This window comes from Macaca thibetana, chromosome 8, assembly GCF_024542745.1.
Source record: "Macaca thibetana thibetana isolate TM-01 chromosome 8, ASM2454274v1, whole genome shotgun sequence".
NCBI classification, from domain to species: Eukaryota; Metazoa; Chordata; class Mammalia; order Primates; family Cercopithecidae; genus Macaca; species Macaca thibetana.
Genome location: NC_065585.1, coordinates 77,978,503 through 77,991,986, shown reverse-complemented (window position 1 = coordinate 77,991,986; position 13,484 = coordinate 77,978,503). Strand labels below are relative to the sequence as shown.

The 13,484-nt window shown below is 42.2% G+C and overlaps 1 protein-coding gene across 1 annotated transcript in view; it reads right to left on the bottom strand.

Moving 5' to 3' along the window:
• Positions 1-6,908, bottom strand: part of VCPIP1 (valosin containing protein interacting protein 1) — a 38,608-nt gene extending 31,700 nt beyond the window's left edge. Inside the window, 1 exon segment of the mRNA XM_050802084.1 lies at positions 4,888-6,908. Coding sequence (XP_050658041.1) covers positions 4,888-6,616 — 1,729 coding nt within the window. The 5' untranslated portion in view covers positions 6,617-6,908.
• Between the last annotated feature and the right edge of the window lie 6,576 nt (positions 6,909-13,484).

Below are 13,484 nucleotides of genomic sequence, written 5' to 3'. Positions count from 1 at the left end.
ATCTTTTAAGTATTATGTAAATAATGAAGATGACTGTCTGCAAAAAGTTAAGTTCAATTACCTCATGGTCTGGATAAAAGAGATTAAAATGTGAAATATTATGGGTAGAATATTGTTATTCCAGTTTATACTTCCTAAGATTCAAAGTTACTAGGTTCCAGGAATGACTTGTACTAAGCCAAAGACAAATACACATACTTATTGTTTTATTAATATAAGTAATAGACAATCTAGTCAATGAATATTCTACTTAAAAACGAAAGAAAAAGCTCACGTCCCTGGCTATCATGCAGTCAGCCTATTTAGTGAAAACATACAGGCCGGGTGCAGTGGCTCACACCTGTAATCCTAGCACTTTGGGAAGCTGAGGCAGTGGATTGTCTGAGCTCAGGAGTTCGAGACCAGCATGGGCAACATGGTGAAACCCCATCTCTACTAAAAATACAAAAAATTAGCTAGGTGTGATGGTGTGCACCTGTAGTCCCAGTTACTTGAGAGGCTGAGAATCACTTGGACCCAGGAGACAGAGGTTGCAGTGAGCTGGGATCATGCCACTGCACTCCAGGCTGGGCGACAATCTGTCTCCAGAAAAAAAAAAAAAAATTATACAATCCCCATGTATATATTTGATTCTTAATCAAATGAGAAGTTCTAAAATGCTGTGTTGGTCCTATTTGGGGATTTTATAATTTTTATGTATTTAGAAAATAAAGCTGGAGATCTGCTGATGAAAGCTAAAAAGTATGGAACTCCCTCAGCTGAAGGCCTGTAGGTAAGTTAATGGAGGGCAAGGACTGACTCTCTTTTATCTTCGTACACTCAACATACATACAAGTTCACAGAATACACTGATTTTGCTGAAATATTGCATTCATTAATTCAACAAGCATTTACTTGGCATCTACTATGTGCCAGGCCCTGAACTAGGAAATAAGGTATTCATTAGTGAAGAAAATAGAGTACAGTCTCTGTCTTGATAGACTTTATAATATAGTGGGGGAGGCAAACAAATAATTACACCAACAAATAAGATTATTAAAAATTGTGACAGATGCTGTGAGAGACATCAACAGGGTACACTGATAGAGGGAACCTACTTAGAATGGTCAGCAAAGGTTTCTCAAACCCTTACAAGGTGGTGGTATTTAAGCCTAAACTTAAACGAGAACAAGCCAGCTATCTGAACAGCATAAAGTCTGATGAGCTATATTCTAAACTAGCATAACACAGCTTAGCTCACATTTGGTAATTCACAAAGTAATTTCTGCACTTTGAAATCTGCAATCTTCTAAACAAGGTCTGTCATTTCTAGCCCTCTCAAATCTAAACATCAACAGTTACCCAGCACTCTTTACATATGGTTAGCATTTATCTCCAAATTGACTTTTGTAGAAACATCTTTTTTTAAAATTAAGAATATCTTCGGCCAGGCACAGTGGCTCATGCCTGTAATCCCAGCACTTTGGGAGGCCGAGGGGGGTGGATCATGAGGTCAGGAGATTGAGACCATTCTGGCCAACATGGTGAAACCCCATCTCTAGCAAAAATACAAAATTTAGCTGGGTGTGGTGGCGCATGCCTGTAATCCCAGTTATTCAGGAGGCTGAGGCATGAGAATTGCTTGAACCCAGGAGGTGGAGGTTGCAGTGAGCCAAGATCACACCACTGCACTCCAGCCTGGTGACACTGCGAGACTCCGTTTCAAAAAAATATACCTATCTTCTACATAATTCAAATACAGTTACAAGAGAACCAGAGGGAGAAAACTAATATGTATAAGGGACTAATATAGGCTATGCACTTAATACTTCAATTTAAAGCAGAAAGTATCTCAAGTGACACCATTACAAAATTAACAAAATGCTCTCTTTTACACCCAAATTTTGTGTTGGTAGTGGAAGCAGTTTTAAAGAAATGTATGGGTTTATACAGGCATAAATGTTGGATGTGAGGAGGGAAGGGATCAGAACAGAAAGACATTATCTTGGTAAACTCATTGCAGTCCATACTGTAGTTCTCTCAGATATTCAGGTCCAAGAACTTCCACCCAAACTCAAAAAGTATTTATACACTAGAATTATATTTTATTAATTTTCATTATGAAATATATTATCAACCAGGCACAGTGACTCACGCCTGTAACCCCAGCACTTTGGGAGGCTGAGGTGGGCGGTTCACGAGGTCAGGAGATCGAGACCATCCTGGCTAACACGGTGAAACCCCGTCTCTACTAAAAATACAAAAAAATTAGCCGGCCATGGTGGTATGTGCCTGTAATCCCAGCTACTTGGGAGGCTGAGGCAGGAGAATCGTTTGAACCCAGGTGGCGGAGGTTGCAATGAGCGGAGATCATGCCACTGTACTCCAACCTGGGCGACAGAGTGAGACTCTGTCTCAAAAATCTATATATAATCATATTGATCAAACCTTTTTTTTTTTTTTTTTTTTTGAGATACAGTCTTGCTCTGTCGCCCAGGCTGGAGCGCAGTGGTGCAATCTTGGCTCACTGCAACCTCTGCCTCCCGGGTTCACAAGATTCTCCTGCCTCAGCCTCCCGAGGAGCTGGGACTATAGGCGCCTGCCACCATGACCGGCTACTTTTTTTTTTTTTGTATTTTTAGTAGAGACAGGGTTTCACCATCTTAGCCAGGATGATCTCAAACTCCTGACCTCGTGATCTGCCTGCCTTGGCCTCCCAAAGTGCTGGGATTACAGGCGTGAGCCACCGTGCCCAGCTCTGATCACATTTTTAAGGCTACTGCTCATAATCCTGCCCATGTCAATTTATTAGTCTACAATGGAGAATACAGCTTTCAAAGTGAACATGTCCTTATCTGCACTGTCACCTGTACATCAAAACTTCTTATCAGGAAGCTAAAAGTGTTAAGAATACATGCCTGATGAACATGGAAATCAGGCAAAGGGATAGAGATGTTTCAGTCAGGCCATAGTCAGGATTGATCAAATATTCCTACCCCTCGACAGAGATTACCTTTCTAGTTACCAGAATTTTCATGAACCCCAGATGATGTATCTTTTTCCTTTGTACAGCAGTATATAAACATTGCCGAATTTTGCTTTTCACTTTTTTCAATGTTCAGTGCTGACTGACCATCCATTCCATTTCTGCAGATACAGCCTTTCTTTAGCTGTGTTAATGTCATCTATTTAATTCAATTAAAAACATTTCAGAGTGCATACTACCTGCTGAGCACTATATCAGGTTCTGTGCATACAAGGATAAAGATAAGAGCCACATTCTCAAGACTCCATCTTCTATTGAGGAAGACCTTCTCTTTCCTGTTTTTGACCTGGGAGACTGCAGGTCTTTTACTTTATTTATCTATTTATTGAGACAGAGTCTTGCTCTGTTGCCAGGCTGGAATGCAGTCGCGCAATCTAGGCTCACCACAACCTCCAACTCCCGGGTTCAAGTAATTCTCCTGCCTCAGCCTCCAGAGTAACTGGGATTACAGGCACGGGCCACCTAAGATTTGTATTTAAGTACACTAGCATTTGTATTTAAGTGACCTTGATCACAAGGTCAGGAGATCAAGACCATCCTGGCCAACAAGTTGAAACCCCATCTCTACTAAAAATACAAAAATTAGCTGGGCATGGAGGCGTGGGCCTGTAGTCCCAACTACTTGGGAGGCTGAGGCAGGAGAATTGCTTGAAGCCAGGAGGCAGAGTTTGCAGTGAGCCGAGATCACGCCACTGTGCTCCAGCCTGGAGACAGAGCAAGACCATCTCAAAAAAAAAAAAGGAAAAAAAAGAAATACATAAAGTGCGCAGGACAGCTCCTGACATATCCCCCAATTCACTTACTATGTCTGGCAAACTAAAATCAACAATTCCAGGTTCTAAATTTGTGCAGGGTTTTTAGATCCCCTATTTACTACTCCCCCAGATAAGCCAGGAGTAGTATTCATTTTGGTAGATTAAGGCCCAATTCACTGCCATATAGTACTATCAGAAAACAGAATCAAAACCCAGATCACTTTTCTAGCTGAAAGCTTTAATCTCAGCAAAAATAAAACCCTTCCAGTAACTAACACATTTAAATTTTACTTCATACTTTAAGACTTAATAAAGCATATTAACAGTTATTTCAAAACAAAGACTAAGCAAATACAGACACTGTAAAAAGTACACCATTGAACAGTATCTGAAATCATCTAAAGCTTTAAATTACACATTTGGTTGATAATATATTTTTCTTTATGCTGAATTATTAAAAACAAATACTTCTTTACATGATTACCATCTATCTCTGTTAGTTATGTTTCTCATGAACTACAACTTACAATAGTTCATTACAATTGATGGCAAAGACTTATTGAGTAGTGAAATTACTTAAATACAAATCCTAGTGTATGAATAAGAAAAATGTGATGAACTGGGAAAGGAAGAAAATGAAATGTAAGAGACTACTAGGTGGGAGTGCAGTGAGAATATAAACACCAGAAACTGCAATTCATCAAACAGGAAGTCCTGAAATCACATGACATACAGGAAAATAAAAATTAAAAATAAATGAAAAAGGGGCAAGGTAGGCAGGATCCATAGAGCCTACCAAAAATTTAAAATGCTTTAAATAAATACAAGTCTGTTTTTTAAAAAGCAATTGCGAGAATAAGACATATTTAAATAATCTGTTGACTATTATTGAGGGAATACCTTAACTTTCTATTTTCCTAATAGTTACTCAGTAATCCTATTAACATCTATCCATTAACTGTCAAAATACTAAAAATAATTCTCTCCTGAAATATATAATTAAAAACTTACAATGGCCACAGATTTCTTTTCCCCCAAAGACAACAGGAAAACTCAGTGTATTATATTTACAATTAAGATATACCATCAGAATTAAATGTATCTTACCCATTAATGTTGCTAAAAGACACAAGGAGTACATTTCTTTTTCAGCTTGCTCCTGAAGTTCCTTAGATGACAGAAGTTCAAAAACATTACTATTCAAAGATGAATCACTTTCATACTGGAACCAATATACTGTCTCTCTGACCACTCTTCCACCCCATTCTAAAGTAATAGGGAAAGCTTCTGGTAGATTGTCATACTCCTTACCATCCCAAAAGTGTTTGAATCCACAACCACATTTGCCACCAGTGGACCTAGAATTAGTTCTGTCTCCATCCAAATACACAATAGAACCATCTCCTCTGACCTTTCGCACAGATGTGCCATGGCACCAATTACAAGCTGTTAGGTTACTCAATCCATAGTCTGGTACCAGAACATCTTTCACTGAATCATATGAGCAAACCAAATTGTTCAAGGGAAAGCTATAATTTTTGTCAGTCCTTAGCTGTCCATGAGTACTTTTTGCCAGGTTATACAATTTCCCTCCAGGAGCCAACCACTCTGGAGGAACATGAAGTTCAGAAAGGGCACCACAGAGCAAACATTTGTGAAGGCGATTATCCATTACTGCTTTTTTAGCAGCTGCTGTGACTTCTTCAGGCTGAACTCCTATCACTCCAGTCCTTCTGTAGAAATACTGATGGACATCAGCAACCAAACTAGGATGGATACCATGTTTGTCCATAAAGACTTCCTCCATAGCAGCAACAAGCCTAAGTAAGTATTTATCTTGCAAACTTCTGTCACCTCCAATAACACAACCACCATCCTCTTCAAGTTTGATGTACTTTCAGGCCATGCCACTGAGGGAATCTAACAGAATAATAGGACGATGTAACACATTGGCAAGACCAAATATGTGGATATTCCTCAGGCCCAAGGGAACACCCTCAGGTGGTACAAACAGAGGGTCACACTCATTGATAATGTCCTCCCACTCAGCGGCATCAATGAAGTCATGGAACAGAGCTTGATATCGGGCCAAGTGCTGCTGAAAGTGCTGTTTAAGATTCTCTCTTAAGGCATGCCAGAAGAGCTCTCGGCCTACTAGAGCACGAGACACAGCATGCACCAGGCAGTGTCCATCCCCGTCCACATGCACTGGAATGAGACATTCCTGACTTTTATTGGCCCGCTTAATGTCCTCCAGAGTATCATGCAAATACAGGAGGCTTCCGGAGCGGTCCTTGCCATAGCCCACAGTGTTAACATGCTCTGGTTCTATGAGGAAGGCGCGGTCGCCCAGTAAGGCGCAATCGAACAGTTCGCCCTGGTTCATGTCCCGGAGAAGCTTGGCCCGGCCTGTCTGTTTGTCCATTCCATAGCGAGCTAATATGGGCGACAACAATTTGCAGTGATAGTTGGAAAGGCCCATCACCTTTACCAGTTCCGTGTTCTTCTTGGGTGCCCCCGTCACCCCGAGCAGCGCGTTCCGCAGCAGGTTGTGTAGCACTACGTCCGGGTCGGTCACCTCCTCAACCCCCAGCAGCTGTTGCTGCTCGTGCCGCTGGCCGCACTCGGTACACTCGATGCTGACAGAACCGGAGGCCGGGAAGAACAGACGCGCCTGGCACTTCGGATCCGGGCAGCTCCCGGAAAGGATTCTCCGGTCTCTCCGCTTCAAAAGCCCTCCCGAAGCAGCCGCCGACGCCAGGGACGACGGAGTCTGTGGAGCCTCAGGGGGAGGAGGTGGCGGCGGCAGCGGAGGCGGCGGCGGCGGCTGAGACATAGCTCCCGGCTCTCGTGTCTCGCTCCGCGTCCCAAGCGACCCTCAAAAGCTCATAGCCCAGACCCCCACCAACTCGACTCGGTCTAATCCAGGCCCAGGGTGAAACACTTTCCTTTCCCTACCAGCTCCTCCTCCTCCTAAGCGAAGGCGGAAGCGCCGGACGTTGTTTCTCTTCTTACTTCTCCACTGCCGTAGCCGTTGCCCCGAACGTAACGGCCACCACCCCACCCCGCACTCACACTCACTCACTCTCGCTCTCTCCCTCAGACACAGACATACACGCCCTCATTGCGTGTGCGCAGGCGCAGCTTCCGCTCTGCCCTCTGGGAATTAGAGTCTCCTAGCCTCTGTGCTGGCCATCGAGCCCTAGGATCTTGAGTCCAGAAGGAACTACAAGTACCGTGAGGCCAAGCGGTTTAGCGCTAGCGGGGAGGAGGAAGAGGACGGCAAGAGGAAAAGGGGCCAAAGAAAGATGGTGACTCGCGTTGCCTGCCGGTAGTTGTAGTTTTGCTGGGCTCCCCTTCGTCTTCTTCCCCACTCTGCAGCCCAAGCCAAAGAGTCTGAGAGACCACATTTCCTAGGATGCCGTGCGGTGCGTCCAGCTGCACTTCCTCCTTAGGCGGAGGGAAGGATTCAGGGAAGCTTGGTTAAAACCAGAGTTAAAGGCAGTGGGAGTCGAAGGAGAGGGTCTGAAGTTCACGACTACTAGAAGGGGAGGGGAGTGGAAAGGATCTCAGTGAAAAAGGTACAGTAAATAAATGTCCAGGGATACTGTGGGCTGGGAAATTGAATAAATGGTCCAATCTAGGCTGAAAGCCGTAAGGGGGAAAATAGTTGATTCTCGGAAGCTCTGCCTTCTCCCCCTCTCTAGTGCGAGTCACTGAGGCGCCATTTGAGTTCCCGTTTCCTGCGTGTCTTGGCAGTTTACAGTACAAATAACGGTACCTTGGATGTCTGTAGAGTTTTATGTGCATGTACAAAGCCTCTTAACTAGGTTTAATTTCATTTGTTCTTTACCACCCTAGCCCCCTACAGAGTAATAAGAGCTATCATTTATTAAGTGCTTAATATGTGCCTGGACAGCATTTACATAACACGATTATCATTTGATCTTAAAAATAACCTTCTTAGGAAACAGGCCCAGAAAGGAAATGACTTGCCAAAGTTCACGCAGCTGATAAGTGACTGGATAGACCTTCAGATCTCAATCCGTCCTCTTTTTACAGATAAGGACATAGGCAGGAAAGGTTAGGCCTGTATTACATAGAATAGTAACTAGCATTTGCTTACTATTGCCTTATAGTTTACATTTTAGTAATATGTTCACATGTATCATCCTCACCAGTCCTGTAATACCTTTACCAGGTGGTGTTGACTTCATTTACAATTAGGGAAACTGAGACTAAAAGGAATTAAGTAACTTGCCCAAGGTCAAGTCACCAGTTACGCTGGATCCCAATCTCAAACCTAGAGTGATTTTTATGCTGCTTCTTACCAAAAAATCCGGCCGGGCGCGGTGGCTCACCATTACAGGCGGTGGCCTGTAATCCCAGAACTTTGGGAGGCCGAGGCGGGCGGATCAGGAGATCGAGACCATCCTGGCTAACACGGTGAAACCCCGTCTCTACTAAAAATACAAAAAATTAGCCAGGCGTGGTGGCGAGCGCCTGTAGTCCCAGCTACTCGGGAAGCTGAGGCAGGAGAATGGCGTGAACCCGGGAGGCAGAGCTTGCAGTGAGCCCATATTGCGCCACTGCACTCCAGCCTGGGCGACAGAGCAAGACTCTGTCTCAAAAACAAAACAAAACAAAACAAAAATGTTAGGCTCAGATCTTTTGCTAAGCCTTAGAATCTCCTCTTAGTGATGCAGGGATGTTTACTGTTAAGGAGTCAACAGCTTTATTCTTTTTTCACCTGTGTAGGAAACTGCCTCTTCATACAGAACAATATTCATATGTTAATTGAAAGCTAGTATTAATTATTTTTGTACATTCATCCCCTTTCACTTATCATTCCGGAAATTCTTGCTTTCTGGAAGCTTAGTATCACCTTGGGTAAGTGGACTACCTCAAAAGTTCTAAAACATTTGGCACAAACTAAAGACATTAGTGAAGTCCATGAGATCATTTGCGTCTTCTGTAGCTGCCCAGGAAACCTCCTGATTAGGTTTTGTGTGTGCGTGTGTGTATGTTTATGTGTATGTATGTAGAATTTGATGCTTTGAAATGAACCATCTGTAAAATAGAGGCCCATAAAGGGTATTAGTTTTGATGTGCACCTAATTGTTACAGTTTTCTTGAAAAGAAATTAAATATTTGAAAGAGAAATCCTTCGAATGTTATTTTCTTGCCAATTTTACCTCCATGATGGACCCAACCAAGAGAAGTGATTTTTCCTATCTTGGGATATTTTTCTTTATTTTTTATTTTTTTATTTTTTTTTTTGAGACAGAGTTTCACTGTTGTTGCCCAGGCTGGAGTGCAATGGTGCCATCTCGGCTCACCATAACCTCCACCTCCTGGGTTCAAGCGATTCTCCTGCCTCAGCCTGCGGAGTAGCTGGGATTACAGCAATGCCACCATGCCTGGCTAATTTTGTATTTTTAGTAGAGACGGGGTTTCTCCATCTTGCTCAGGCTGGTGTTGAACTCCTGACCTCAGGTAATCCGCCCGCCTTGGCTTCCCAAGTGCTGGGATTACAGGCGCCAGCTACTGTGCCCAGCCGGAGGGGATATTTTTCAATAAAGTTTTTCTCAAATAGTTAATGCAGGAAAAGTTGCTTATTCCAACACGTTTGGTGGTAACTACACAGATTGGTTTTGGCACTGATTTTTTATTAACAATTGAATGCTTTATGAGTAGAGGAATTGGATATCTCCTTTAAATGGAGATTATTTGATGCTGTGACTAAAAGGTTACACCTGCAGCGAAACTTTTTCTCATACAGAATCCAAATAATTGAATTAAAGCTTTGTAGCACGTGAGATGACAACAGTCTGCAATTCTTACACCGTCATGTACTTTTATATCTTAACAACTCCAAGCCACATTTTTCTTATTGATGGTACATATAGTGAAGTAGATTTTTAAAATTGTATTTGAATGTGTCATTCTGAATCATACCTTTACAAAATAATCACTTCCCACCCCACTGAAGAAATGAGAAGCCTTTTTCTGGCTTGTCTAGATCGTTTTTTAAGTTTGTAGATGTACTCAAAGTTCAGAAAGTAAGAAAGCTAACATACAGGGGCAATGAAATTAATCATGCCAAGTTTAATGTGTGAATTAATTCTTTATTACTAGCACTTAGAAGGCATGGGTACCTACAAAGAAAAAAAATTGTTAGGTCAAAAATAGGACATACTGTTTCTTATAAGAGCATAGGAGGGTAGAAAGCCTCTCACCTGCTTATGCAAGATCTACAGGCTTCCTTCCTCCATCCCCCCCAAATTCCATGATCTTGCCTAATGAAGATTAACTTAACTACCTAATTAACTTTCACAGGATTTTTGTGGGGTAGATAATAGTTCTTGTTTTTAGTATTCCAGATGAAAAGAATAAGCTGGGCCCCTGACATTAGCTGTGCTGATACACATCTCTTCTATCACCATCACCCCAGCATCACTAACATCTAAATGGCCAAAATTCAGTTGAAATTGAAATTCATCTTTTTCATAGTTTCTAGTATGGCACTTGTAAACTCCCTGTATTGCTTTTAACAAACATGGTAAATGTAAATGCAGAAGTCACCCACTTTTACCAACAGAACAACTATCATTGTTCTTGATCTTTTATATTTTATATATATAAGGAAGGGAATCATAACTTTGGGGATTGCTGTAAGTTGGCCACATACCTGCTTATATAAACTATACATCTTTACTAAGAATTGACTGTGTTCTTCCAGACCCATACCACATATAGTCAGACTTCCAGTCACAAACTTCCACTGAAGCTCAAAGTGGATTTGTGAACACTAATTACTGAAGTAGGTATTATAAGAATTTAAAGGGATGCAAAATTTCATCTCTGTCTCAGAGGAGCTTTGAGTTTAATAGAAGAGAGAGGCTAAACTAAATTGTTCATAAATATAAGTAGAATAAAGCATAGACTCAAAATACAGGAAATATCACAAATGCTAAGAAAATTTAATTAAGGATTTATTAGAGGGCAGTGTTTTGAGTATATCATCTTAATCTTTAAAACACTCCTGTGATACAGTATTGTCCTTATCATACAGGATAAGATTTAACTCTAAAGGTTAACATCAGTTTTATTACCACCAGCTATGAAATAGAGCTGGGCTTCAAATCAAGGTTTTCCTTGTTCGGCACTCAGTCTTTCCACTACATCACAGCTGCTTACTGATTTGAGAGAGAATTAGCCAAGAAGTCAATACAAACTGGTGGCCAGTAGCCAAACTCGGCTTGATGTAGTTTTGTTGGGTCAGCAGCAGTTTAACTTCTTTTTTGTTGTTGTTGTTGTTGTTGTTTTTGAGACGGAGTCTCGCTCCGTCGCCCAGGCTGGAGCGCAGTGGCTCGATCTGGGCTCATTGCAAGCTCCGCCTCCTGGGTTCACGCCATTCTTCTGCCTCAGTCTCTGAGTAGCTGGGACCACAGGCGCCCGCCACCACACCCGGCTAATTTGTATTTTTAGTAGAGATTGGGTTTCACCTTTTTAGCCAGGATGGTCTCGATCTCCTGACCTCGTGATTCGCCTGCCTCGGCCTCCCAAAGTGCTGGGATTACAGGCGTGAGCCACCGTGCCCGGCCTTTTTTTTTTTTTTTCCTAATGTGAATGTCTTTCAGCAGTGGCCAGTATTTCACTCTTTAAGGCCTTACACAGGGCCCCTTGAGACAAATGACCAAGTACAGAGATACAAGTTAATCCTTCACACAGTAGTCCTCAAGCTTTAATGTGCATGACAGTCAAATGGAAGGCTTGCTAAAACACAGATTGCTGGGCTTCATCTTACAATGAATGTGTCTCAGGTGGAGCCTGAGAATTACATTTCTAGCAAGTTCTCTGGTTGCAGATGCTGCCAGTCCTTGCGAGGATCACACTTTGAGAATCACTGCTTACCAAACTTGTAGGACACTTTTGGGGAAGGTCTTGTTGTTGTGTTTCTGTTGTTTATAATACAAAAGGAATTGCGTGTCAGAATGTGCAGAAATAGGTAAAAAAGAAAATTAAAATTATCTATCAATTAGAGATTACAACTGCTAACATTTTTAATGGACCATTCAAGCTCTTTTTTTTCTATGTGTGTATAGTATGTACTTCTTTAAGAAACAAAAATTATATAAAAATAGCTATTAACACCTTTTAGCATCTATTGTGCACCAGGATCTTTACATGTAGTATTTACTTAATCCTTTTAATATCCTTATGAAGCAGGTACCATTACTATTATTATTTTTCAGATGAAGAACTTGAGGCTCAGAAAGGTTAAGTAACTTGTTCAGTGTCTCATTGCTAGTAGGTAGCATAATTAGGATTAAAACCAAAGCAGGGCTGGGCTCACACCTATAATCTCAGCTCGTTGGGAGGCCAGGACAGGTGGATCACTTGAGGCCACGAGTTCGAGACCAGCCTGGCCAACATGGTGAAACCCTGTCTCTATTAAAAATACAAAAATCAGCCAGGCATGGTGCCTGCCTGTAGTCCCAGCTACTTGGGAAGCGGAGACAGGAGAATTGCTTGAATGCGATAGATGGAGGTTGCAGTGAGCCAAGATCACACCACTGTTCTCCAGTCTGGGTGACAGAGTGAGACTCTGCCTTAAAACAAAAAACAAAAAAAAAACAAAAACTAAAATAAAATCAAAGCAATCTGGTGCCAGAACCACTCTGCTATACTGACTCTTATACTGTGCATATTGTTTTTCCCCTGTATTGTGTAATCACATCCTGAGCAATCTTGTTATTAGATATTTCTTGTTTAACATTTAATTTTTTAATTTTATGTAATTTTTTGTTTAAGAGACAAGGTCTTGTTATGTTGCCCAGGCTGGAGTTGAACTCTTAGGCTCAAACTATCCTCCTACCTCAGCCTCGCAAGTAACTGGAACCTCCAGCACGTACCACCACACTCATCTTCTTGTTTAACATTTTAAGTGAAAGTCTACTTTTTTCTCTTAAAAGATTTGAAACATTTAAAGATATACACAAAAATAATGTAAAAAAAACTCATGCACCCACTACTAGATTTAACAAATGTTAATTTTTCAGCATATTTGCTTCATAATCCCCCCTCTTTAAAAAACACATTATAGGCCGGGCGCAGTGCCTCACACCTGTAATCCCAGCACTTTGGGAGGCCGAGACAGGCGGATCACAAGGTCAGGAGATCGAGACCATCCTGACTAACACGGTGAAACCCTGTCTCTACTAAAAATACGAAAAAATTAGCCAGGCCTGGTGGCAGGTGCTTGTAGTCCCAGCTACTCGGGAGGCTGTGGCAGGAGAATGGGCGTGAACCCGGGAGGCAGAGCTTGCAGTGAGCCGAGATTGCGCCACTGCGCTCCAGCCCGGGTGACAGAGCAAGACTCCATCTCAAAAAAACACATGTTGGCCAGGCTGGTCTTGAACTCCTGACCTCAGGTGATCAGCCCTCCTTGGGCTACCAAAGTGCTGGGATTACAGGTAGGAGCCACTGCGCCTGGCCCAATGAGGTGTATTTTTAAAAGTAAAAGAAGAAAATTGAGCTCCAGAGCTAGAAGTTCCATCCTCAGTCTGTCTGAAGCATGCCTCCTGCAATCCTTTTTCTTTTCTAAGGACCAACAAAGTCATCACTACAACATAAAGGACCCTGTGTAATCTGGCACCTGGCTTCTCTGACGTTATTTCCGTGGTTTATGTGCTTCAGCC